The sequence below is a fragment of the Bos indicus x Bos taurus genome, chromosome 16 (assembly GCF_003369695.1).
Source record: "Bos indicus x Bos taurus breed Angus x Brahman F1 hybrid chromosome 16, Bos_hybrid_MaternalHap_v2.0, whole genome shotgun sequence".
In the NCBI taxonomy this organism is placed as follows: domain Eukaryota; kingdom Metazoa; phylum Chordata; class Mammalia; order Artiodactyla; family Bovidae; genus Bos; species Bos indicus x Bos taurus.
In genome coordinates this window covers 48,912,116-48,938,341 of record NC_040091.1, presented here as the reverse complement: position 1 = coordinate 48,938,341, position 26,226 = coordinate 48,912,116, and the positions used below count along the sequence as shown (strand labels likewise).

Below are 26,226 nucleotides of genomic sequence, written 5' to 3'. Positions count from 1 at the left end.
GAGACACAGGTGCCAGCATGAAGACAGAAGCACGTGCTGCGTGCTCAGTCACTTAATCGTGTCTGACTCTTCGCGACCCCATGGACTTCAGCTCGCCAGGATCCTCTGTCCATGGGATTCTCCAGGCAGGAATACTGGAGTGTGTTGCCATGCCGTCCTCCAGGGGATCTCCCCAACCCAGGGACTGAACCCGCTTCTTTTATGTCTCCTGCATTGGCAGATGGGTTCTTTACCCCTAGTGCCAGCTGGGAAGACTGGAGCACACACTTGTGCTACTGCACACACGCACCCTCGGATAGGTACACTGTCATGCCCTGGTTCACACATGCAGGGTGAGGAAGGGGTGGCGGGGGGCTGTGTCAGCGCCCACCCACACTGGATCACCCAGCCCTGCCCAAGGGGTCTCCACCCTCTGCAGTTTGAGCCCACGCCTGCTGCTCTTGGGTTGGCTGTATGCTGAGTCCCACCCACGGTCCAGGGGCTGGAAGGTCCACACTTTGTCCAGCAGAGGCCAGGCAGACACCATGGGCATCGCGCTCAGATGGTGACATTCGTGCCACTCGCCTGACCCCACGAGCACCCTGTCCCCCTCTCGCCCCCCGCCCCGAGCCCGACTCACCCTGCTGGCACGTGGGCCCTGTGTAGCCGTCCATGCAGAGGCACTGCCCGCTGACAGGGTCGCAGTCGGCTCCACCCCCACAGGAGCAGTGCAGGGCACAGCCCGGCCCGAAGAAGCCCCTCCTGCAGCCTGTGGGTGGGGTGGGGGTCGTGGGAGGGACAGGCCTGAGTGCCACTCCGGTCCACCCGGGGCTGGGACCGCAGGCCTCAGGATACCCCCAGGGAGCATGCAAGAGCAAAGACCTCAAGCCTTAGATTTGTCCTGTGTGAGCCCTCACGTGGGAAAGTGCTGGGCGCCGGGCACTGGCCCAGAATCTCTTCCCCATGTTCCCACCAGCCCCCAGGCCAGCGAAGGGGAGCTGGCGGTCAGGGAGGCTCCCTAGGGGCAAGATGGCCAAGAGCCCTGAGGAGCAGGCCAGCTGGCCCATCTGGGAGGTTTCCTTCCCACCTCACCAGGGGCCCATCCCCAGGACCAAGGCCCCCCACCCCAGGGAGAGGCCCCCCCAGGGACTCAGGGGAAAGCCGTAAAGCAGGATGGGCCTCGACAACCCCGAGCAGGAACCCTGGTGCTGGGCCCCTGTGAGCCACTGCGCCAGCAGAGGGACCGGGCAGGAGGACGCAGTGCCCAGGCCAGGACGTGACACAGGTGGGCTCCAGAAACACAGTCGATTCCACCAACAGAGACCCACACCCCTGCCCCCACCAAGCGGTACCCCAACTCACCCAGGTCACAGGTGGTCCCTGTGCGCCCAGGGGGGCACAGGCAGTGGCCGGTGACGGGGTCACAGGGCACCCCAAGCTCGCAGTCACACTGCTGGCCGCAGCCCTCTCCGAACGAGCCCAGCTCACACCCTGGAAGGGGCACTGGCTCAGCATCCTCTGTCCTGAGCCCAGGGCGGGGGGACCGACCGGGTGGGAGTGAGTGGGGGTGCAGACACTTACCCCGCTCGCAGAACTGGCCATGGAGGCCAGCAGGGCAGAGGCACTGGCCGCTGACAGGGTCGCAGGGGGCGCCATGCTGACACTGGCACGTCTGCTGGCAGCCAGCCCCATGGAAGCCGGGGGGACAGGCTGAGGGAGACCCGGGTTGGAGCCCGTGATTCAGTTTGCCCAGAGAGAGCAAAGGACGGGCTGGGGGCTGGCGCCCGCTTCCTCCCACCCAGGCCCAGCGCCTGCGCCTTGTGGCCCTCTGCCCCGAAGCTGGGTCAGGCCTCGTCGCATCGGGCCGCCACAAGGAGTGACGCGGAAAGCAGAGGAGTGCGCTCCCGGGGGTGTGGTGGCCCGACCCTACAACTCACAGTGCTCGCAGGCCTGGCCGTAGAAGCCGGGGCCGCAGCGGCAGGCCCCCGACGTGGGCTCACAGGCCCCGTGGTTGTGGCAGGAGCACTCGAGGCTGCAGGCGGCACCGTAGCGCCCGGCGGGGCAGGCTGGGGAGGGGCCGGGGGTCAGCCTCCCGCCGCGGGACAGCAGGGCCACTAGCCTCACCCAGGGGACCCTGGGAGCCTCGCCCGGCCCTCCGGCAGCCGGTGCCTCCCCACAATCGCCCCTAAGCTATGGCCCTCCTCCGCCACCCAGCCCCTGCCACACCGGGCATGGCCTCACCCGCTACGGGCGGCGACTCTCCAGCTCACACACGCCGCCGCCCCCAGGCTGGCCCGGACTCACCCAGCTCGCAGTGTGGCCCAGTCCAGCCCAGGCCACAGGAACAGCTGCCGTTGGTGGCGTGACACAGGCCCCCATTCCTGCAGGAGCACGCATGCTCACAATTCACACCAAACCGATTCTGGGGGCAGCCTAGGGGTGAAGCGGGCGTGCTCAGAGCTCTGGTCCAGAGCCAGACACGCTCCAGGACACTCCCACGTGATCCGACAGTCATTCAACAAACACTTCCTCCTCCCCCCGCCCCCAAGGCATACACGTGCCAGGAAGCAGCACCAACCACATCCTGCCAGTTCATCCATCTTCCTCAGAGGCCAGAACTGAGCCAGCGCTGAGAGTTACACAGGAGGAAAGGGACCAGGGCCCTCCAGAGGATGGGAGTGCCTGTCCAGCAGGCGGGAGGGGACCAGGGAAGTCTTCCTGGGGAGGAGGCACCCTCCAGGTTCGGAGGAGGCTGGGCAGCCCCACACTCCAGGTGGTGCTTTCAGACTCTGACCCCTAGCTGCCGTTCTCCCCTGGAGGTGAGGAGTGGCCTGGCTCGAGTCAGGACTCAGGACCTGGGGGAGTGTGACCGGCCCCCTGAAGAGGACCAGAGGGTGCAGAGGGCTCAGACCTACCAGGGTGTGGGGTCAGACCAAGCAGTGTGGGCAAGGCCTGAGGACCTGCTTACCATCATGAGCACAAACCCCACGACGGTCCCAGGGGCCACTCCGATTGCCCCACCATCACCTGTGCTCTGGGCCTCCATCTCTGTGGGTTCCCAGCTGCTGGGCCCAGGAGGAAGGGCCAGCAGGACCCCGTTCCAGGAGGACATCAGCCAAGAGGCTGGCTCCATCCTCAAGATGGAGCAGTCGCCTGACCCCTCCTGCTGGGCGGTGGGGGCTGGCTCTGGGAAAGAAGTTATTCATCCCCCACTGGCCACAGGGAACTGGAGAGGTCAACTGACGGCCTGAGTCCTGGAGTCACGGGTCAAGGCAAGATATGGGGTGCTATCGGATGATCTGAGTGGGCATTGCGGTCAACATGAGTAAGCCCTCACTTATATCCTCAGGGCACCTCGGGGATTAACAGAAGGCACCCCACTCTCCCGTGACTCGTATTTATCACTCTATCACCACCTTCACTTCTATCTTCTCTCTATCACCAACGCCCTCCACGGCTAATGTAGTGATGAATGCGAAGTGCCTGAGGCAGCAGGCAAGTGGGTTCTCACCGTGCTCGCAGTGGACGCCGGTCCTCCCAGGCGGACAGGAGCAGCTGCCGGTCACGGGGTCACAGGCCGCCCCCTGCCCACACCCGCACACGTAGGCGCAGCCAGGGCCAAAGCGGCCGTGTGGACAGGCTGCCGGGAGGAAAGGCGAGGGTGGCCACTCCTGGCTCGATCTCCCTGCCTCTGCTCTGTCAACCCGGATGGGACAGGACTGGGCCAGGGCAGGCTGGGTGGGGAGACTCCCGCCCTGTCTGCCCAGACAGGGCAGGGCCACCTGCCGCTGAGGCCCCGCCTGCCCTGGTGTCTCTCTCGGCTGCAGGCTCTGCGGGGGGCCGGGCTCACACTACAGTGAGTGACTCACGGTGCCCCCGCCCACTTCCACCAGCCCCAGCCCCAGATGGTCGGAAAGTCCCCACGTGACTCAGGGAGAGGCCCTTCTCTCGGTAGGACACCAGCTGGCTTCTGCAGGGCTCCTGGTGGACACAGCCCGGGTCGAGGGCGCAGCACACGGCCAGGCAGGGCAGGCCGAGGAGACGTTTTGGCCACATCGATCCCCCAGCTTAGCCTGGTCTGCAGCCAGTCCCAGTGAGGGACCCAAGGAGTGGCACGGTCAGGGGCTGTCTGCCCTGCAGGCCGGATGGCGTGGCCCTGCCTGTCGAGGTGCAGGGAGAAGACACCCCAGCCACTCACCGAGGCTGCAGTCAGTCCCAAGGAATCCGGCGGGGCAGCGGCAGGCCCCAGTGACCGCGTCACAAGAGCCCCCATTGAGACACCCACACAGCAGCTCACAGCCAGGCCCAAACCGCCCTGGTGGGCACCCTGCAGAGGGAGGGGCCGGCTGCCAGGGGTGGGGGGCTCCTGAAGCCCCTCCCCCTTTCCCACCATCACTCCAGTGGGCCGGCGGGCAGCCGAGGCAGCACTCACGTTGCTGGCAGCCGGCGCCGTGGTAGCCGGGGGCACACGCGCAGGTCCCCGAGGCGGGGTGGCAGGCCTGGTTCTCGCCGGGGCAGTGGCACTGCTGCCCACAGCGCTCCCCAAAGGTGCCAGGTGGGCAGGCTGGGGGAGGCGGCAGGGGTCAGTCCTGGCCCGGCCCGGAGAAGGCACCCTCCCTCACACCGGGCCCCTCTTGGGGGCAGAGCTCTGGGGCCCAGTCCAGAAGCGCATGTGGCCTGAACTGCCCTCAGGCCTGCCCACATCCGGCACCCACCTTGCTCACAGCTGGGCCCCGTGAAGCCCGGGGGACAGTGACACTCCCCGGTGACGTGGTGGCAGGCGGCGCCCGGGGGGCACTGGCAGCGCTGGGCACAGGCCTCTCCAAACCAGCCGGGTGGGCAGGCTGCGGGGAGGCGCGGGCGGAGGTGGTGGGGAGCCCTGGGGTTGGGGGGCGGGGGCCCGAGGGGTCACCGTGTGGAGGACCCGCCCCCACCCTGGGCACCAGCAGAGCTGAGGGCTCACCGCTCTCACACCGCGAGCCCCTCCACCCCGGGGGACAGAGGCAGTCCCCAGTGACGGCGTGGCAGGCGGCCCCCCACCGGCAGGCGCAGCGCTCCTCACAGCGGACCCCAAAGGTGCCCTCGGGACAGGCTGTGGCAAAAGAGGCAGGCAGGCTGAGTCCAGCTCGGGGCGGCTCCCCGGACAGAGGCAGTAGGCCTGGGGAGCTCAGACCGCAGCCCTGCCCTCTCCTACCCACTGCCCACCCTGCTGAGGCCCCACACTCTGGCACGATGGAGGCCACCCCACAGGGGCCCGAGGGGCCTCCTGGCCTCCCCCATGGGTCCCCGAGCCACCCACTCACAGCTCTGGCACTTGTCCCCGGTCCAGCCGGCTGGGCAGAGGCAGTGGATGGTGTGCGGATCACAGAGGCCACCGTTGAGGCACCCGCAGCTGTGCGGGCAGCCAACTTCAAAGACCCCCGGGAGGCACTCTGCAGAGACGGGGCAGGTGATGCCTGGGGGCCTGGGACACCTGCCCTGCCCATGCTTCCTGCACCCTGAGCCTCGGATCCTGGGTCCTTGGGAAGGATAGGTGCCCGGGGGTGGTGACACTACAGGGTACACCCAGGGCCCTGCCCCTCAACGCCAGGCAGCCGTCTTGGGCCTCAGAGGGAGGGGGCCAGGGCAGTGGCCTTGGGTGCCCCCAGACCCCCAGGGCCTCTCCTCCACCAGCCTGACACTCACCCTTCTCACAGGCCAGGCCGGCCCAGCCCTCTGGGCAGGTGCAGTGTCCTGAGACAGGGTCACAGCTGCCCCCATTCTGGCACAGGCAGGAGTGCTGACAGTCCTCACCATAGAGGCCCTCTGGGCAGGCTGAGGCCAGAGAGAGAAGCAACCTGTGGTTTCCCCGCCAGCCAGGCCAGAGGCCTGAACCCCGGTAAGGCCAGCCCACCGGACCTGCAGGCTCATCCCAAAGCCCGACACCAAACTTTAGGGGCGGGAACTGGGGCCGCCTCTAGGACGAGCTGCCCAGGGCTCCCCGGGCCCGCCGGCCAGTCTCTGGGGGCTCAGCGCTGAAGGGTGTGGTCCCTTAGGAGTCCTAAGGCCTCCCTCCCTCCCCAGGTGCCCCATAGCAGGGAGACAGACTCCCACCCTCCCTGCCCAGAGAGGTTTAGATCCCCCTCAAGTCCCACCCATGTCACCCTGCATGGCCCAGGGAGGGACAAGTATGACAGCTGGCTCCAGACTCCCGATCAGGGCTTACCCTGCAGGCAGGTGGGCCCCGTCCAGCCAGGGCCACAGTGGCACTGCCCGTGGACAGGGTCACAGGAGGCCCCATTAAAGCAGGAGCAGGCCTGGCTGCAGTTGTGGCCGAACATGTGGGCTGGGCAGGCTGCAGGAGAGAGGGGGTCAGGGGCCGGGGGTGATGGACCCCAGGAGGGGCTGCAGCAGATGGTCCCAGGCTGCTGAGATCTAGCGCCCCTCCTTCTGACCTGGGTGGCCACACACAAGGATGGACCCTAACCCTAACGGGCAGCGCCCAGGGCTGACGGGGGCCTCACGCACTCTGGGCACAGCGGGGGCCCTGGCGGCCGGAAGGACAGAGGCAGGAGCCGCTCACAGGATCACAGGGGACTCCGGCACTGCAGTCACAGGCATGGCCACAGTCCACTCCAAAGAAGCCGGCTGGGCAGGCTGCAGGCGGGGCGGTGACAGGAGACCACCGGGGTCACAAGACCCGCCCGCACGCCGGCCACCCCTCCCACACCCCTCCGGCCCGTGCCCTGGCTCACCTCGCTCACAGAAGGTGCCCCTCCAGCCGGCAGGGCAGGTGCAGGCCCCGCTGACATGGTCACAGGCCGCCCCGTGCTCGCACTGGCACTGCCGCCCACAGCCCGGCCCGAAGTAGCCCTGGGGACACCCTGAGACACCGGACTCTCAGCTGGGGGTACAGTGAGCCTGCCCCAGTCCTGCCCAGGGCCTGGGCCGTGGGGCAGGGGAAGCCCCTCCCTTACCCAAGGCCTCTGCATCCCTCCCAGCTAGGGACCAAGCCCCCAGCTCACCCAGGCCCACTGGCCCAGGCCGGGTGGGGGTCGACACTGAAGCGCAGGGCCCTTGGTCCTTAGCAGACACTCTCCTCCCCTCCCACAGGTGGCAGGTGCCCCCTAGGGTGCCACTGAGCCATCTCTCGCTGCCTTTGCTCCACGTGGGCCATCTCTTGAGCCCAGGCAGGTAGGAGGGTGGTGGGTGGTGGGGGGGCCAGATGGGGGAGGTTGGGGGTAGGCTTAGACGAGGAGACTTCCTGCTTGTCTGGGGACAGGGAGCAGGGCTGGGTCCCCCTGACACTTGTACGTGTGTGTGTACATATGTGTGCACGTGAGCGTGCGTGTGTGTACGCACATGAGCACACATGTGCACATGCGTGTGCGGGCCAGGCCGGGACTCACGCTGCTCACACCGCGGGCCCACGTAGCCGGCTTCACACACACACAGGCCGCTGACGGCGTCACAGCCCCCGTGGCCTGCACTGCAGTTGCAGGCGAAGCTGCAGTCGGGGCCCCAGTGGCCGCTGTCACAGGCTGCAACAGAGCAGCAAAGGCTGGGCACCCTGCGCAGGTGACCACAGTCGGGTCAGGGGTGGGGAGGGACGCCTGGACACCAGGCCGCTACCTCTCTGGCAGCTGAGGCCGGTCCACCCAGGGGCGCAGCTGCACCGGCCGGTCACTGGGTGGCAGAGCCCATCGTTGGCACAGGAGCACTGCGTCTGGCAGCCAGGTCCAAACCAGCCAGCAGGGCAGGCTGTGGGCAGAGACAGGCTGAGCGTAGCTGGGGCCGGACATGGGGCCGGCTGTGATTGCGGGCAGGGCTGAGGTGGGGGCAGCGGGCACTCACCATCCTGGCAGCGGCTGCCCATGAAGCCGGGGCGGCACAGGCAGGCTCCAGTCTCCGGCACACAGGCGGCACCGTGCTCACACGGCGGGCAGATCTCCTGGCAGCCAAGCCCCCAGCGGCCCTCGGGACAATCTAGCAACCCCCCCCACACACACACACAGAGGTAGTCAGTCTTCCAGGCCTTGCTGGGCCCACTGGGGAGCAGGGATATCTCTTCCCAACTGAGTCATCCCAGAGGAGGGAGGGGGCAGGTCATGGGAACCCCTAGTCCACTCACAGGCTGTAGACTTTAGGGCATTCACCCCAGGGGGAGACCCCCTGCCCCAGGATGCTCAACAAGCAAAAGGGGGGCCCCAGAAGAACCGGGAGACCCACATGCAATGAACAGGAGCTTAGAGGACCCACCACAGGCTGGGGAGGGCGGGGGGCCGCTGGCCAAGCTGTCCCCGTGGCTGACAGTTCCCAGTGTCCCCTCTGCAGGCTCGGCCACGGGGCAGCCACAGATGCCCACATCCAGACCCAAGGCTGGTGGTGTGAGCTCTTGTAGCTGCTGTGGATGGGCCTGGGGTCTGCAGGGCTCCAGGGTTGGGGTCTGTAAACGCGGCCAGGCATTGTGTAGCACAGGGAGCTGAGGTGACCCTGGGCCACGGCTGCCACTCACCTGCCCCACAGTCGTCCCCGGTCCTCCCCGGGGGGCACAGACATTGCCCTGTGACCCGGTCGCAGGGGGCGTCCCCACAGGAGCAGGAGCCTGAGCAGTTCTGGCCAAACGTCCCTGCTGGGCACTCTAGGGGCGGGGAGCGGAGAGCCTCAGGGCCCCCACTCAGAGTGGCCCTCCTCCCCTGACCTCCACCCCACCCAGCACCTGTCCCCCCACCTGTCCCCCCACCTGCCACCCTTGGCACCTGTCACACTCTCACCTGCCCCCCACACCTGCCCCCCCACCTGCCTCCCTGGAACCTGTCCCCCCTCATCTGCCCCCCACACCTTCCCTCCTCATCTACCCCTCCACCTGCCCCCCTCACCTGCCTCCCACACCTGCCCCCTCACCTGCACCCCCACCTGCCCCCTGCACCTGCCCTCCTCTCCTCCCCCCTGTACCTGCACCACCTGCCCCCTGCACCTGCCCTCCCCTCCTCCCCTCTGCACCTGCCCCCTCACCTGCCCCCTGCACCTGCCCTCCTCACCTGTCCCCTGCACCTGCCCCCCTCACCTGCACCCCCAACTGCCCCCTGCTCCTGCCCCCCTCACCTGTCCCCAGCACCTGCCCCCTTCACCTGCCCCACAGGGTTGCTGGACACAGCCCGGGTCCCCAGGGTGATGAGGGCAGTCACAGGAGTGAACAGGAGATGGGGACACGGGGCAGGGAAAGGCCCACGTAGGAGCAGTGGTGAGGGGTGGCCTGGAGGCCGCAGATGGCAGGGCCTATGGGGGGTGAGTCAGGACCCTGGAGAGCGGTGGCAGGCCCGCTCTGTCTGCCTTCCTCCCACTGTGGTCCACCATGGGGACCCCATGTGGTCACCACGTGTTCGGGAGTGAGAAAAGCCTGGGGAGGAGGGGCCAGCCGCTCTGGGCCCAAAGTAGAGCTTCAGAAAAGAACATTGGGATCATGGAGCCTGACCCCACCCATGTGGGCTGCAGTGGTGGCTCCAATGGCCTGGCAGGGCCCCCTGTCCCCCCTATACCTGCTTGACTAGGGTGGTAACCCAGATGATGAGAAGGCCCTGCTGGCCCCAGCACCATGTGGCTGCTGTGATGCTGCTATAAAGAAAGTTCTGGGCCCTGGAAGGCCAGCCAGGCACCTGGAGTGGCCAGGCTGGGGTCCACACTTCACACCAAAGAATCAGAAAACCCGTCTCTCCCACCACAACACTCAGCGGGACTGAGAATTGAGGACGCGCCCTCCCTGGGTAGGGGGAGATGTCAGCCGGAATGGCGTGAGGTCCCAGGCCTGGGGTCTCTCCGGCCCCGGGATGGGCTCTGGACAAAGGACACACCCCTTGAACCCTTGCCCTGAGGGCCCACACCTACAGGCACCTGCTCACCCACAGGACCCCAGGCGGCACACACGCTGGGCGCACATGCAGGCACCCAGGCAGCGTGGACAGGGGCAGGGAGGCCCAGCAGGGCACACGGAGCTGTCCCGCCATCTGGGGGGTCCCCGCTCCACTGACGGGCAGACGTGTTTGGGGTACAGATGCTCTCCAGACCTGACTACAGCAGGGGGCCCATCACGGCCGAAAAGATGTGTCCATGTCCCGCCACCCATCCCTGGAGCCCTGGATGCTTTTGAAGAGAAAAGGGAAAGGAAGACAAAGAAGTCCGGCAGGGAAGGACGGGGGTTAAGGCCCTTCAAGTCTCAGCACTCAGGCCTCCTTGGAGGGCACTGCTGGACAGCGGCCGCCGGCAGGAGTGGAGGAAGGGGAGGGCGCAGAGAGAAGTCAGGGGAGTCACGGAGCCTGAGCCAACGCCAGGCAGGCGAGGTCCACCAGCTCCCACGCTGGTTCACGGATGGGATGACGTGCCTGGCTCCTGAAGGCCCTCGAGACCACAGAGGCCCCCCCGAGTGTAGGTTGGGCTTGTGGGGATACTTGGTTTCCAAGCTGGGTTCTAAGCCCTACACACAGCCCTCCTGCACCAAGGGAATCAGAGCCCAGATCTTCCCGGGGGTCTCCAGGACCACCACTGAGAGGGGGGTCCAGGCCTGGGTGTAGAGGGAGACTGACTCCCCGGGTTGGGGTCGGCAGTGGCCCCCAGGCCCTCCTCGTCCCTGAGGGGACTCGGACCACTGCCTCCAGTGGGAGTCACGCCAGTCACACTGCAGGCCCCCTCTCCACTCCCACCTGCCTTGGCTGATGGGTGAGGACAGTGTACCCTGCGCTGAGGGAGGTCCCGACCTGCCTACACTCCGTTGGCAGCCACGGCAGTGCTGATGCTCACATCAAGGGCTCCCCCATATAAACGAGGACCTCCTGCCTCCAGCCTCTCCCTGCTTGGCACCCATTCACACTGTCCCAGCCTCGGCATCCACACGGAGGGCCTACAGTCATCACGCTGGCACCTCCAGCCCAGGCCTCTCGAGACACCACCCCTGGGAGCAACTGCCTCTGTCCTGCCTGCTCAGACCCACCAGGGAGGAGCCCCCGGCTGGCTTCCAGCACAAAGCGCACTCAGTCTGTCCCATGATGGAGGGAGTGAACGAGCAAGGGAGGGGATGATCTGGGAGTGGTACCAACCCTGCCAGCAGCCCTGCACATCCACACGCACGCACACACACACACACACAGTGTACATGCGTGTATACACACACACACATGAGCTCCTGCCCTCTTGGGTGCACAGGGACAGGCAGACCTGTGGCTGAGTCACCACTGCATGACCAGGGTGGGGACACAGCAGTCAAGGTGCTGCCAGAGCCAGGCTTTAGGGCTGACACGGTACCCAGCTCCAGCACTTCTGGTGCCTGGCGCCCTGCACGGCCAGATACCCTGCACCCTACCTGGGCACTGGGGCCACTCACCTTGGCCGCAGTCCTCCCCGTGGTAACCAGCGGGACACTGCTTCCCACACTCGCCACTGACAGGGTCGCAGGCCACGCCCGGGGGGCAGGTGCACGCCTGCCGGCACCCTGGCCCAAAGAAGCCCGGCTGGCACTCTGCAGAGGGAGAGGGGAAAGGCGTCTGCAAGGTTCCAAGGGCCCTGGAGCCTGTCCCCCCTCCCCTGGGGCCTGTCCCTCTCCCCTGGGACCTGCCCGCCCTCCCCTGGCCTGTCCCTCTCCCCTGGGGCCTTTCCCCCTCCCCTGGGGCCTGTCCCCATCCCCTGGGGCCTGTCCCTCTCCCCTGGGGCCTGTTCCTCTCCCCTGGGACCTGTCCGCCCTCCCCTGGGGCCTGTCCCTCTCCCCTGGGGCCTGTCCCTCTCCCCTAGGGCCTGTCCCCCCTTCCCTGGCCTGTCCCTCTCCCCTGGGGCCTGTCCCCCTCTGCTGGGGCCTGTCCCTCTCCCTTGGGACCTGCTCACCCTCCCCTGGGGCCTGTCCTCCTCCCCTGGGGCCCTCTTCCTCCCCCCGGCCCTGTACTCACCATCCTGGCACCACTCGCCCCTGAAGCCCGCCTTGCAGGCACAGCTGCCATCCCTCTTATCACACGCACGCGTATTCTGCTGCTCACACTTGCACTCCTCTGAGCAGCCTGGCCCAAAGGCCCATGGCGGGCAGGCTGCACCCCAGAATGCAGTGTGAGGGGGGCCTGCCCACTGCCAGCGCCCACTCCAGCCAAGATCTCTGGCCCCGTCCACCTAGTTATATCTGGGACCCCACAGAGTCGTTGGTGCCTAGAGCACCAGGCACACTGCCCACTTTGCAGACGAGAAACAGGCTCATAGAGAGGCACTTCCCAGCCAGGGAACACCTGGGATCCTCACTGCCTCCCTCTGAACAATCCTCCTACAAGAGCTGCTGGGGTGAGGCCTGCTGGCTTTTCTCCAGCAGCCCACCGCTTCTCCCTGCACCATTCTGGGTGTCTGCGGACCCAGGGAAGGGGGGCGTGACCCCAATGGGGGCTCAGGACTTGCTCCCAGGAAGTTCCAAAAGCCAAGACAAGCTCTGTGCCCTGGAGCTCCCGAGGGTGGGGGGACCTGCCCCCACACAGGCCTGCAAGCCACCCACCAGCCTGACTGGGGCGAGGGCCGCCCACCCAGATGCTCTGGCAGCCAGCACAGTCCAAAGGACTTTGAGTCTGCAGGCCCCTCACCCCAGCTGAGGACCTCATTGAGCCCCCGTGTCCTTATCTGTGAAGACTGATGGTTGAACACAAGCTGGACCCAGGCAGGAAGAACCCAGCCCACTGTGTGGCCCCACCCCCCTCAGATCCAAGCGCCCAGCGGTCAGTGGGACTCACCCAGGTGGCAGAAGCGGCCGTAGAGCCCCGGGTCACAGAGGCAGGCCCCGTAGAGGCGGTGGCAGCGGCCCCGGTTGGCACAGTGGCACTTCTTACGGCAGTGCTTGCCATAGAAGCCTTTGGGGCAGCCTGGGGGAAGGGGGGCCTCTTGACTGCCCACCCAGACATGGCCTCCCACCCAAGGAGATGCTCCGAGAGTGACATTAGCACCCAGTACAGGAGCCTGGAGAGGCCTGGGCCACCAGGGTACAGCCGCAGGGCTTCAGGGCCACCGGAAGCCCAAGGACCCTGTGCCCCAGACAGAGAGGGTCCCTGAGGCTGGCGAGGGCCTCCGGGGGCAGGGCAGGATGAGGTGAGCCCCATGAATGTGGCCGTCTGCCCCTGCGGGCCTGTGCCCCCAGGGTCTGCGGCCCTGGACGGTGGCCAGACCGGAGGCCATCACATCTTCACCACATGCAGGAGTGACTCCAAGAGCCCACGCTCTCCATCTGACTGGCACCGACAGCATCCTGATGCCTGTCCCTCAGTGGTCATCGAGCCTGGCCTCCGGAACTCACAGAGGGAAGGACACAGGCCCAAGTTCAAGGGGCCCAGGGCCAGGGCGGGGTTGTGCCCTCCTCCCCAAATGCTTCACTCTGACTCAGCTCTGCCCCTGACCTGCCTTCTGAAGGGCTTCAGGGACCTGCATGGTGACCCCAAGGAACGTCCACATCCTGGCCATCCAGATCTCCTGGTGGGACCATCCTGGACTGTCCCAGCGAGCTAACCCAACAAGTGTCCCGAGAAGGGAAAGGAGAGGGAGGCTAGACACAAAAAGAGGAGGCCATGGGGAGACGGAGGCAGAGGCTAGAGGGACAGTCATGAGCCCGGGGCACCTGGAGTCTAGGAAACTCGTAGAGGGGCCCCTGAGAGCTGGGACGAACCTTCTGCAGCTCACCTGCACAGGTGCACTTTACTCACAGGACCCTGACTGAGGCCTAGTCTCTGGGAAGCCACACCACGTCACCAAGGGAAGTACTGAGATGGAGGCCCTTTATCTGCTAGGAGTCCCATGGGTCCACTGAGGACCCATCACATATACATGAATTTAAAAGACGCTTGCTCCTTGGAAGGAAAGGTATGACCAACCTAAATGCACATTATTAAAAAGCAGAGACATCACTTTGCTGACAAAGGTCCGTATAGTCAAAGCTATGGTTTTTCCAGTAGTCATGTATGGATGTGAGATTTGGACCATAAAGAAGGCTGAACACCAAAGAACTGATGCTTTCAAACTGTGGAGTTGGAGAAGACTCTTGAGAATCCCTTGGACAGCAAGGAGATCAAACCAGTCAATCCTAAGGGAAATCAACCCTGGATATTCACTGGAAGCTGAAGCTCCAATCCTTTGGCCACCTGAAGCAAGGAGCCAACTCATTGGAAAAGAGTCTCATGATGGGGAAGATTGAGAGCAGGAGGAGAAAGGGCGCAGAGGATGAGATGGTTGGATGGCATCACCGACTCGACAGACACGAGTCTGAGCAAACTCTGGGAGAGAGTGAAGGACAGAGGAGCCTGGTGTGCTGCAGTCCGCAGGGTCACAAGTGGGACACAACTTAGCAACTGAACAACACACATACAGCTTCCAACAGGCAGGGTGCTTTCAGCTCTCACTCAGAGTAGGGATGGCAGATCGCAGGAAAAGAAACAGGGATGCGACCAAGCTGAGAAGGTGACCGGAGGGAGGAGGCAGAAAGACCTGCCCTGCCACCCCACATAGGCCGCCTGGGCACTGGGAACCGTCCACCAATTGTTGCCATCGCTGCTAAGACAGAAGTCCTTGATATACTAGCTGTATTTGCCAGCAAAAGTAGCAGAAACGTAAAGGTCTGAAGACTTTAAAATGAAGCGTCAGGCACCTGGGAAATTTCTGTGGACTCCAGTTCCTCCAAAAATGTTGCAACTTCAGAGTTAGAAAGGATGTTAGTGTCATCCCAAGAAGCCACAGCCCAGGCACGCTCCCTTCTGCAAACCCCACCCAGCCATCACGTAGCTCTCCTTGAATGCATCCAGGAACAGGGAGTTCACCACTTCTCAGGGGACCCAGTTACAAAAGTGCTGTTCTTCCCACAAGTCCTCACCACCTGCGTTAGTCAGGCCCTGTGAGAACAGCCAATGATAACCCAGTGCTCCTTGCACTAAAGGGCTTCCTCTATACCATACCGTCACTTTCCCCACCACTGCAGGAGAAAGGGGACCAGGAGCCAAGAGGTGGTGCCTGCCCCTCACCTCCACCCCCAGGATGAACCCAGAGGTCAAGGAGGGGCTGCACCCACCGTCCTCACAGTGGGCTCCGCCGACCCCTGGGGGGCAGCGGCAGGCCCCCGTCACAGGGTCACAGGTCCCGCCGTTCTGACAGCTGCAGGAGAAGCTGCAGTTCTTCCCGAAGGTGTCCGGAGGACAAGCTGCAAGGGGGACAGAGGAGCTTAGGGTCGTCGGCCCGCAAAAGGACCCTGCACTCAGAAACCCCTCCAGAGATACAGACACCCTCCTGGGGGTCAAGCCTCCAGTTCAGAAGCAACTTCCCAGAGCAGCACCCAACGGCACTTGTGCCCCGGGACCCCGCCCACATGTATGGCAGACATCACTCATCAATCCTGCATCCTCTCCCTCTGAACTCCAACAGGTCCACCTTCTCAACCAGCACTTTCAGTCACTATGGCCTCTGAGACTAGAGGGCCGCTGGGCAGGGAGTGGACATGCCCTGGACAGAGGGTAGGAGAGAGCAGTGTTCAAATGTGCTTCAGCTGCCCACTTGCTGTGTGGCCTGGGGAAGTCACCTGTCCCCCCGGAGACTCTAGCATGACTGGCCTGCCCACCCACTGCTCTTCATCAGACCCCTTTTTGTCTCAGTTAGCTGCTGGCTTGCTTGTGGCTGGACCCTCATCGACCGAAACATCTCTGAGGGGCAGACACCAGGCTCTGCGAGCCCCCAGGGTCTCACAGCACCTAGAAGAGGACCTGGCGTGGAGAAGGCAGCTGGGAGACCCTGAAGGAATGAGTGAATGGAAGGACCCAGGAAGCCCCTGCCCAGGACGGTAGGAGGAGTGGACTGTCCGTGCCATGCAGGTCCTAGGGCTCCTGGGCCCTGTCCCCCACACAGCCCCGCCCCCATAGCAGCCTCACTCTCGTTGCAGACGAGCCCGGTCCAGCCGTCGGGGCAGTCACAGCTGTCCAACGTGGGGAGGCAGGTTCCCCCATTCCTGCAGTCATCACAGGTCAAGCTGCAGTCTGGGCCAAAGGTGTCGTCCAGGCAGACTGGGGGACGGATTGAGAGAGGAGCCTCAGAGCCTGGCCCCTCGCCCTGGACCCTACCCAGAGAAGGGGACACAGGGCATCCTCGGGCCATGCAGGCCCCACGTGGGTGAACGGAGACAAGGGAGCCACATAGGGGCCAGAAAGGGCCTTAAGTGGGCAGCCAGGCTCAGCCCCGGACACACTGGGCAGACTGAGCAAGCCTCTTGGCCTCTCTGAGCCTTGGTCAAACAAGGCGCTCACAGGAAGACTTCCTCATGCCCAGGACCGTAGGCTGGGCAGCAGCCGGGCCCAGGGGGTGCTGGCACGGAGGCCCGGGGACGGGCCTGCCTCTCACCATACTTTTCCTGCAGTGTGTGTTCGCCCCGTGCCTCGGCCTCTTCCTCCTCAGCCCCGACGTAGTCGTCTTGGAAGAGGTGGGGCAGCTCGTCCTGGAGCACCGCGACGTGCAGAGGGGGGCGCCCGAGGGGGAGGTGGCCGTCCAGGACCAGCTCGGGCAGCTCCAGGGCTGGGCAGAGCACGAAGGCCCCTGAGTCCCTGCTGCTCACCTGTCCTCGTCAGGATTGACTCCCCTGCCCCTCGGTGCCACCCCAGGACCCCCACCTACAGACTCCACCATGCCCCTCCTCACCCTGGTCACCAGGAGTGAGCCTACTTCTCAGGACAGAGGAGGCTCCAGGTCCTGAGGACCTGACTCTCGCCACGTCCGCCCCAGCTGTCCCGGCTCCCGCACTAGCCCGAGGGACCCTAAGTGTGGAGAGGGCGCGGGGACAGGAGAGCCCTCTGCTCTGGACATGGTCCTCAGTCCCTGAATGAAGTCCCTCCTCTCGTCTGGGAGGGGCTGAAGCTGGACCACTGGGACCCCTGCGTAACACCTTGCCTGGGGGCCCCTGTCTGTCCAGCCCCTCTCACCCACCCATCCCTAGCCCATCCCACAGTGGGAGGCTGGTCTGAGGTGAGGTCCATCCAGCTGGGAAGCAGGGAGTGAGGCCCCGGTGCTGCAGGAAGACAGGGTCCCATGGTGCCAGGCGGAGACTCACAGGTGCAACCCCTGCGGTCCTCGTCCAGCTGGTAGCCGGCCTCACAGGAGCACTGGAAGGAGCCGGCCAGGTTGGCACAGTGGTGCTCGCAGCCACCGCGGCCAGAGGCGCACTCGTCCACGTCTGCGGGCAAACCCAGGGGTGGCGCCCGTCCTCCAGGGGTCGGGGCCTTGGGGCGGTGCTCCCGCCCCACCCCTCCCCATGGGATGGGGACCTGCTGGGTGACACCCACGCCACAGCCACCCTCCTGGCCTCCTACTCGAGAAAGGGCAGGCCAGAGGCAGTTGGGGGTGCAGGCCCAGCCCAGAGAGAAAGACAGTGACCACACAGGGGAGGGAACAGGAAGGCCTCCACAAGCCTGCAGACGGCAGGCATTAAACCAACACCCAGAGACAGAGTGCTGGGCGGGGCCAGAGCCCACCCCGTGTCATCCTTAGGACGGCCCACTCCCCAGCCACCCCAGCCACCCACCACTCACCCTCACACCCGCAGCCATCCGCACTGAGCCGGTAGCCAGCATAGCAGCTGCACTCGTAGCCACCGGGGCTGTTGGTGCAAACCTGCTGGCAGCAGGGGGAGGCGGCACAGTCGTCGACGTCTGCAGGGCACACACCACAACCCAGCTGGCACCAGTGCCACCCACGTGCACTCCTTCCACAGCATGGTAGTGTGCACACACCTGCACACAGCCACACGCACACCTCACAAACACACCTACACACCACGTGCACACCTGCACACAACTACCTGCACACAACCACACGCACACGTGCGCACAAAATCCTGCAGGCAACCACACGCACACCCACCCACAACTACCTGCACACAGCCACACGCACACCTCACAAACACACCTACACACCACGTGCACACCTGCACACAACCACCTGCACACAACCACACACACACACGTGCACACAACCACCTGCACACAACCACACGCACGCCCACCCACAACTACCTGCAGGCAACCACATGCACACACACACTTGCACATGACTGTATGCACACCTGCATGTGAGTTGCACATACTCGCCCACAATCACATAGGCACCCAGGTACGTCCCCGGCCCTGCACACACGGCACACCAGGACGCAGGTGGCAGCCCAGGGCCACCCCGCCTGCTGTGGGAGCAGGGTAGGGAGTGGCAGGTGCTAGGAAGTGCCCGCTGATGCAGAGGGGATGCTCACGTGCCACAGCACATGGGTGTTGACCAAGCGGCTGAGCAGAGCTGCAGGTGGACATGGGGCGGTGGGTGCTCGGCGGGGTCTCGATGCTGCCTCTCACCAGGCCCCCTTGTACCACCCCCACCCCTTCCCGGGGCTGAGGGAACAGGACTGGGGGCAACAGGAGGGAGGTTCCCATTCACGGCATCAAACCCGGGCACTGCCCCAGGGCAGCAGCGAGCCTCTGGCTTGGGGGACGGCAGTCAGGAAGGAGGTGGCTCGCACCGATACACGTCCTCTGGTCCTCATCCAGCTCGTAGCCATGGGGGCAGGTGCAGACGGGGCCCGCGCTGCTGTGGCTGCAGCCGTGGGAGCAGCCGCCGTTGTCTGCCTCACAGCTGTTCACAATCTCCATCTCGATCCCTGCGGCCAGAGCCACCAGGGACGTGGGATCAGTGCTGGGGGGATACCCCAAGCTGGCGCAGTCCTCCCGCCCTAGCTGCTGCCAGTCCACTGGGAAACAGGCTGCACGGAGCTCCTGGGCTCAGTGGACCCTGGAACCCTGTCCTCCTGGGGTCCCTCTGTCCTCCCCCATCCTCCCAGGACCCACAGTCAGCCCCCAGGCCCAACGCCGCCCTCGACTGACAAGGAAGTTCTGCCCCTCAGCCAAAGCGAGCCGACAGCTGTGGGGGCCTGGGGAGCCATGTGGCATCTCCACGCCCGGTGGTGCCGTCGCCCACTGTCCACTCACGGTAGCACTGCCGGCCATCAGCACCCAGCTCGTAGCCCGCATTGCACACACACTTGAAGGAGCCGTGCGTGTTGAGGCAGCCGTGTGCACACTGGGCCAGGCCCGTGGCACATTCATCCACATCTGATGGGAGACATTGGGGGTGAAGGGCACTTTGGGCCACTGGCCGGGGAGGCTCAGCCCCCAGAGGTGGTCTTCACCAAGGGGTCAGGGCCCAGGCGCCCTGTGCCAGTAGAGGCCCCCGGTGCCCTCTCCTGCTTCCCTCTGAGCACCTTTGCTTTCATCAACACACTCCAGGTGCTCGGGCGCTGTTCCGCCTCTCTGAGCCCACGGTCCCTGAGATGTGTGTGTGTCTGCTCTTGCCAAGCACCCCTCATCCAGGCCAGGCACAGAAGGGGCCTTTCGCCACCAGCCTCCGGGGGCCAGTGGGAGAAAGCGCACTCTGTCATCCAGGGTCAAGCTACAGCTTCTTCCCTGTGGCCGCGTGGCACTGGCCTCGGGATCTAGCATCCCTGATGACTGCCTCAGTCCCGCCGCCTGAGAGTCCCTGGAATGAAGCTGACCCTCAGCCTCATTTCCCACTGGGTTCTCTGCAGCCACTGCATTTGGAATGCCAGGACATGTCCATCACATTGGCAGTGAGACCTAGAACACTTTCCTGATAGTGACGTGGAACAACAAGCTTCTACACCCACAGACCTGTCTCTCTGATGGCCGTCGGGCAGGACTCCTTGGGAAATGACCACTGCATGCCCTGGAGGCACCACATCACTTCAGAGACTCACCCCAGGAGTCAGGGGGACAGGCCCAGGCTGCTCATCCACAACCACGTGTAACAGGGGGGAGCAGGGACACCCGAGTCCTGAGGTGGGGCAACCAACACTGCACAGTGGACGCCCATGCAGCCATGAGGTCGGAGCATGTTCTAAGAAGCTGTGCCCACCACGCTCTGGGGTGATGCTCTATGCACCCATTAACCAACAAGCCTAGAGACAACCTGGAAACTGGCTCGGGGATGTCACTCGGGTCACAGTGATGACCCTTTCTCTAATAAGCAGGTTGTTGTTTACTCGCTAAGTTATGTCTGACTCTTGCAACCCCATGGACTGTAGCCCTCCAGGCTCCTCTGTCCATGGGATTCTCCAGGCAAGAATACTGGAGTGGATTGAATTTCCTTCTCCAGGGGATCTTCCCAACTCAGAGATCAAACCTGCATCTTCTGCTTGGCAGGTGAGTTCTTCACCACTGAGCCACCAGGGAAGCCCTAACAAGCAGGTACTGGTTAGCTAACACCTAAGAGAGAGATTTAAAACTAACAAGGCACCCTGAGAACTGTCTTCCTGCAGACACGAGACTCTCTTTGGGAGCAGTTCCTTGAGCTCCCGCCCCTCCTCTCCATCTCCCACCCTCCACCCCGCCACCGGCAACCCCAGTCCTAGAGATGACCCTGCATCATCCCAGGTCAGCCGAGAGTGACAACACGGGAACTGGCCCCGCACACACAGGCCCCTGAGGGGGGATGCAGGGAGCTGACCCCGTGCGGCTGACCTGGACTGGCCCTAGCACAGGGAGGGCGTCTTACCTTCGCAGGCCTTGCGGTCTACTGCCAGCTGGTAGCCCGCGCGGCACTCGCAGTGGGCAAGGCCCCGGAGTGCCCGGCACCTGTGCATGCAGCCGCCATTCCTGTCTGCGCATGGGTTTCTCCCTGCGGTCATGGCCAGGAGGAATGGGGGCAAAGGGCAGGCGTGGAGGATCCAGCAGGTTTGGGGTCCCCACCCCAGGGCCTCTGGTGAGCCCCCACCTAGAGATCTCACCCCTCCTGCTCTGTCCTGACAGGCTGGGACGTGGACTAGGGGCCAGGGGAGCCCCAGGCACTCCCAGACGACTCCAGAGAAGACAGAGGGCGGTGAACGCATGGCCAGCTCCCCCACCTCTCTTCTTGTCGGAGACCCAGCCCTGTGAACTCGTGCCACCCTGCCCCACCGCTGGCCCACACTCAGTCCTGACCCCCAGGGACCTAGAAGGCCAGGTAGGGTGGGAAGGACTCCCTCAGCACCAGCCCTGCACCCATCCCTTCCCACTTCTCAGGGGTCTCCTGGGCCTGCTCCACCTTCTCCGTCAGCAGAGGACCCCTTCCATGACCCACAGCCCTGGGACCCCAGGGCAAGGAGCCAGACAGGGCCTGGCCAGTCTCCTCTGCCTGAGGGCCAGGGCTGGGGCCTGCATGCCCACGCCAAGGCCAGGGCAGGCCTCAGAACTGAGACAACACAGGATGCCCTTCCTCTTCATGCCGGTACCCCCATCCTAAGCTTCCTGCCCCCAAAGACGTGAGATCCCAGAGCACAGCCTGACGGGCTTCCTCCCCAGGGCCCAGAGGGGCTGGATGATGCCCCATCACTCTCCACAGTCAAGGAGCCCCCAGTGTGATCACAGGTCAACCAAAGGCAACGACATAGATAGGACCCCTCAGACCCTCCTGCAACACCAGTGGCCAAGCAGGGAGGGACTTGGCTGCATGATCCCCGGGGAAGGTCTGAAGGAGCATGGAGAACGGGCAGGGGGTCCCAGTGGAAGGCCCAGCCCTGATCCCCTGCCTTCACCCCTGGGACACTCACGGACGCAGCGCCTGCCATCCTCCTGGAGCTGGAACTCGGGCCGGCATTGGCAGCGGTGCTGGGTCACTGTGAGCTGGACGCAGTTGTGCTGGCAGCCACCATTGCCCACAGCGCAGGAGTTGATGGCTGGAGACCCGAGAGGAGTCAGGTCACCCCAGGAGGACGGCCCGGCCGAAGGGCTCCACCCCAGGCAGGCTCAGAGCACCTCCTGCAGGAAGCTTCTGGCACCTCCGAGCCCCTCCGTCCTTCCTGTCCGCGTCCCAAAAGCAGGGGCTTTGAGAGGGCAACACAGCTCCCGTCCAGGTCGCAGGCCTGGCTTTGTTTCTCGGCCCACACATGGGACACACAGGGCCATGATCCGAATCTGGGTCCTCTGGTCCAGCCTGCCCCAGGACTGGATGTAAGGAGGCACTGCAGAGCGCCCCAGTGGAAGCCCAGCCCCTGCCCCGCAACCCCGGGCACAGAGCACAAAACACCAGGCCCTGCTGAGGGTCAGGGCATCCAGGGCTCAGGGTCCAGCAGGCTGGGAGCCTCCCTGGAGGAGCAGGAGGCCAGCAGGGGCTGGGGAAGACCCACACACTCCACTGTTGGTCATCAGGCCAGGGCAGAGGGGCAGGCATGGGCCTCCGTGGACAGCCAACATGACCTGCAGGCCTAGCCACCAGCTTGTCGGACCACTGCAGCACCCGCCCACCCCAGGTGGGGCCTCACCCCCACCTGACCTCACCCAGACCCCACTCCTCTCAGCAGCTGTGGGGACAGCACTTGGTGAGGTCAGAGCCAGGGACCCCCATCCCAGTCCTAGGATGCCAGGGGTCCAGGTGTTCCCGCTCAGGCCCACCTACAGCAAGGCTCTTATGGGTCAGGCTGGGCAAGTGGGTGCCTATGTCCTGTGTGGATGCGTTGAGGCTGTGCCCAGGAAGAGGGCACTGGGCGAGACTGGGCATCCAGGGAGGACACCTGGCCTCCGGTAGCTCCACCAAGTCGCTGGTAGAGGCCTTGTGGTTAGGGAGGGACAGGTCCCCAGCTCTGCAGTAAAGCTTCAAGAATGCACCGCGGTGAGGCGCAGATCACTGCCCAGCGGGCCTGGGCCAGAGCAAGCCTGAGTGCTGGTACTAAACACAGCGACCGCCGGGGGGCAGGGATTCATCCCCAGACACCACCTGTGCTGTCATCACAGACTTCAGGGGGGCCTCAGGGCCTGAGTCTGGAGAGGCCATTCACTGTCAGTGGGTCTGGGGGCCAGGAGCGATCCACCCCACCACTGAGGCCCGTGGAGCCAGGAGCAGCCGTGTCTGCACGCAGAGCAAGCGAACAGCCTCAAGGCTCAGAGTGGCCAGGCCCACAGTGTCTGCCAAGAACAAGACTTCCTTCAAAGCAAGTATGCTCCCCAAAAGCCAAAACCCAGCACTCGCCATCTTGCTGGTTCCCCACGAGGAGTGTGTGGGAGAGGAACTAGAGCTGAGGGTACCCCCGGGGCCGAGCCAGCCCTGCTCTTGGGGTGGAGTGAACACCCAGGGTGCAGGGCAGGCTGTCTCCTGGCCACATCTGCCTCTGCCACGTGTCGAGGGGGAGCAGCAGAGACCCGAGATCCGGTTCGGACGGAGGCAAGCAGGATGGCCATGTCTCCGGTCCCAGACAGCCTCTAGGCCCCCTCTGCAGCCACCCACCCCCAATTCTGCGCTGACCCCCAAAGCCCCACATTCCTCCCCCGAGACAGCTCTGCTTAACCCACTGCCATCAACTCCAGAGGCTTCCAAGTATGGCCTGAGCCAGCCCATTCCTGGGGCCCTGTCTGTGTTTACAGCACCAACTGCATCACTGCTCAGAGCTCATAACAAGAACCAGAAGCCCATCCTGGCAGCGCCGGGCAGGCACACAGAGAGAGGGCCAGGGGAACGGCTGGGCAGACACTGCGGCTGCAAGGACGTCCCACAGAGCTATGGCAGGACCCCCGAGACGGGTCCAGGGGCGACCTGGTACTGGGCCCACAGAAGCCCACCGGGGAAGAAATCCCACGGAGGTGTCCAGCTCCCCATGCAGCTTTGAGCCTCCCCAATACCAGCCCGAGTCTCTTGCTCTGCTGTACAAATCCTAACGTTCCAGATGCCCCCAAGCTGTGCTACACACGAGGAAGCCAAGTCCCACATCATCATCTCACACATCCTGTGCCCAGGATGCCCGGAAAGCTTAGCAAGGTAGTTTTTCTCAGGCGCTGGGCTGTACAGCTCAGGGGAGGGCCAGCCTCTGCATGCCCAGTGCCTAGAGCTGGGGATAAAGCTTCCAAGCCCTCAGGTCACTGTGAGTCATAGCCACGGAGTCCACATACCATTGCCCCATGCCTGAATGGACCAGGCTCAGAGCTGAAGCTTCGAGCTTCAGGAGCGAGGGGGTTCCACAGCCCCTAAGGGGACCAATGTTTGTGTACCTCTGCAATTCACATGTGCACTTCTAAAATTCAACCATCAATGTGCCCATATTTGGAAGTGAAATAATGAATTGTGGTGCTGGAGAAGACTTAAAAGTCTTGGACTGCAAGGAGATCAAACCAGTCAATCCTAAAGGAAATCAACTCTACTTTGGCAACAAAGGTCCATCTAGTCAAGGCTATGGTTTTTCCTGTGGTCATGTATGGATGTGAGAGTTGGACTATGAAGAAGGCTGAGCGCCAAAGAATTGATGCTTTTGAACTGTGGTGTTGGAGAAGACTCTTGAGAGTCCCTTGGACTGCAAGGAGATCCAACCAGTCCATTCTGAAGGAGATCAGCCCTGGGATTTCTTTGGAAGGAATGATGCTAAAGCTGAAACTCCAGTCCTTTGGCCACCTCATGAGAAGAGTTGACTCATTGGAAAAGACTCTGATGCTGGGAGGGATCGGGGGCAGGAGGAGAAGGGGGTGACAGAGGATGAGATGGCTGGACGGCATCACTGACTCAATGGACGTGAGTCTGGGTGAATTCCGGGAGTTGGTGATGGACAGGGAGGTGTGGCATGCTGCGATTCATGGGGTCACAAAGAGTCGGACATGACTAAGCGACTGAACTGAACTGAACTGAATGATGAAGCTGAAGCTCCAATACTTTGACCACCTGATGAGAAGAGACAACTCATTGGAAAAGACCTTGATGCTGGGAAAGACTGAGGGCAGGAGAAGCGGGTGGCAGAGGATGAGATGGTTGGATGGCATCAGTGACTCAATGGACACAAATTTGAGCAAACTCAGGGAGACAGTGAAGGACAGGGAAGCCTGGCATGCTGCAGTCCATTGGTCGGACATGACTTGGTGACTGGACAACAACAATTCAGGTTAAATGAGGTCATAAGGGTGGGGCCCTGATCCAACAGAATTTGTGTCTTTAAAGAAAAGATATAAGGACTTCCCTGGCGGTCCAGTGATTAAGACTCCAGGCATCCAATTCAGGGGACATGGGTTTGATCCTGATCAGGGAACTAAGATCCCACATGCCTTGCAGCCTGAAAAATTAAACTAAAAATATTTTTTGGCTTCTCTGGTGGCTCATACAGTAAAGAATCTCCCTGCAATGCAGGAGACCTGAGTTTGATCCCAAGATTGGGAAAATCCCCTGGAGTAGAAAATGGCAAATCACCCCAGTATTGTTGCAGCCAAAAAAAATAAAAGTATTTGTTAACAATAAAGACCTCCCTTTCTCTAATATGGGAAGGAGCTTAAAAAAAAAAAAACAGGAAAGACATAAAGTCTCTCTCTGTCTCTGTCCCCATGGCCACACGAGGCAACAGCAGGAAGAATGTTCTCATCAGGGACTGGACTGGCTGGGACCATGAGTGAGAACTGTCAGCCTGCAGAACAGTGAGAAGATAAACTTCTCTAAGCCGCCCAGTCGGTGCGTTGGTTAGGGCAGCCTGAGCCGACTACTGCACCTTCACTTCCCAGTTTGCAAGCACCAGAACCAGGGGACTTGCAGGTTCTAACAGAAACGAAAGTGAAAGCGTTAGTCATTCAGTTGCATCTGACTCTTTTGTGACCCCATGGACTGTAGCCCGCCAGGCTCCTCTATCCATCGGATTCTCCAGGCAAGAATGCCTCCAAGGGATTTTTGAGACCAAGGGATCAAACCCATGTCTCCACCAGGGAAGCCCCGGGTTCTAATAGTGCAGGCTACAACTCCGTCTTTCGCCTGCAGGGGTCGCTCCAGCCCAGAGCCAGGTGTGAGGAAACTGGACCTTCTAGATGTCCTACAGGGAGGAGGATCTGCTCCATGCATGCTGGTTGACTAGCCACTGCTGGAGATGCAGGTGGTACCACCTGGAGCCCAGCATTAGGTGTGTGTGAGTGCCATGGAGGTGCAGGTAGGGCTCTGCACGGTTGACCTGCGAGGCAGCTCCGCTGGCGAGGCCCTGGCCTGGGACACCAGCACGGTGGCCCGCCCGAGCTGGTCATTCAAGGGGTTGTGCCTGGCAGGCTGCTGGCGTTAGGACAAGCCTGTTGGCAGCGTGCTGAGCCCACCAGCCCACTCTGCTCCAGCCTCCAACCCCAGCCGGTGGATCAGAGTAGGCTGGATGGCAGCTTTGTGGGTTCGTAATGACTGCCCTCAGACTGGCTTGGCTTCCAGGTCCCAAGAGCCTCACACCACGTGTGGTCAGCAGCCATGTACAGCCCATACTTCTAGGAAGCC

The 26,226-nt window shown here is 63.4% G+C and overlaps 1 protein-coding gene across 3 annotated transcripts in view; it reads right to left on the bottom strand.

The window, feature by feature from the left end:
* The window catches only part of MEGF6 (multiple EGF like domains 6), a 100,704-nt gene that overhangs the window by 2,750 nt on the left and 71,728 nt on the right, over window positions 1-26,226 (bottom strand). For 2 of the 3 annotated variants that reach the window (XM_027565115.1, XM_027565116.1), the window contains 31 exons: window positions 21,572-21,697; window positions 20,539-20,661; window positions 18,957-19,079; window positions 18,491-18,628; window positions 17,517-17,636; window positions 17,039-17,161; window positions 16,336-16,506; window positions 15,870-16,001; window positions 15,020-15,148; window positions 12,705-12,833; window positions 11,889-12,023; window positions 11,333-11,467; window positions 8,474-8,599; window positions 7,813-7,944; window positions 7,591-7,719; window positions 7,368-7,499; window positions 6,714-6,842; window positions 6,487-6,615; window positions 6,185-6,313; window positions 5,665-5,793; window positions 5,283-5,411; window positions 4,943-5,071; window positions 4,695-4,823; window positions 4,412-4,543; window positions 4,178-4,306; window positions 3,491-3,619; window positions 2,284-2,412; window positions 1,917-2,045; window positions 1,561-1,689; window positions 1,342-1,470; window positions 620-748 (listed from right to left, as the gene is read on the bottom strand). In XM_027565115.1, the coding sequence (XP_027420916.1) occupies window positions 620-748; window positions 1,342-1,470; window positions 1,561-1,689; window positions 1,917-2,045; window positions 2,284-2,412; window positions 3,491-3,619; window positions 4,178-4,306; window positions 4,412-4,543; window positions 4,695-4,823; window positions 4,943-5,071; window positions 5,283-5,411; window positions 5,665-5,793; window positions 6,185-6,313; window positions 6,487-6,615; window positions 6,714-6,842; window positions 7,368-7,499; window positions 7,591-7,719; window positions 7,813-7,944; window positions 8,474-8,599; window positions 11,333-11,467; window positions 11,889-12,023; window positions 12,705-12,833; window positions 15,020-15,148; window positions 15,870-16,001; window positions 16,336-16,506; window positions 17,039-17,161; window positions 17,517-17,636; window positions 18,491-18,628; window positions 18,957-19,079; window positions 20,539-20,661; window positions 21,572-21,697 (4,041 nt within the window). Of the gene's footprint in view, window positions 1-619; window positions 749-1,341; window positions 1,471-1,560; window positions 1,690-1,916; window positions 2,046-2,220; window positions 2,413-3,490; window positions 3,620-4,177; window positions 4,307-4,411; window positions 4,544-4,694; window positions 4,824-4,942; window positions 5,072-5,282; window positions 5,412-5,664; window positions 5,794-6,184; window positions 6,314-6,486; window positions 6,616-6,713; window positions 6,843-7,367; window positions 7,500-7,590; window positions 7,720-7,812; window positions 7,945-8,473; window positions 8,600-11,332; window positions 11,468-11,888; window positions 12,024-12,704; window positions 12,834-15,019; window positions 15,149-15,869; window positions 16,002-16,335; window positions 16,507-17,038; window positions 17,162-17,516; window positions 17,637-18,490; window positions 18,629-18,956; window positions 19,080-20,538; window positions 20,662-21,571; window positions 21,698-26,226 lie in introns of those variants that run through there. The other variant, XM_027565117.1, reaches the window with a different exon arrangement.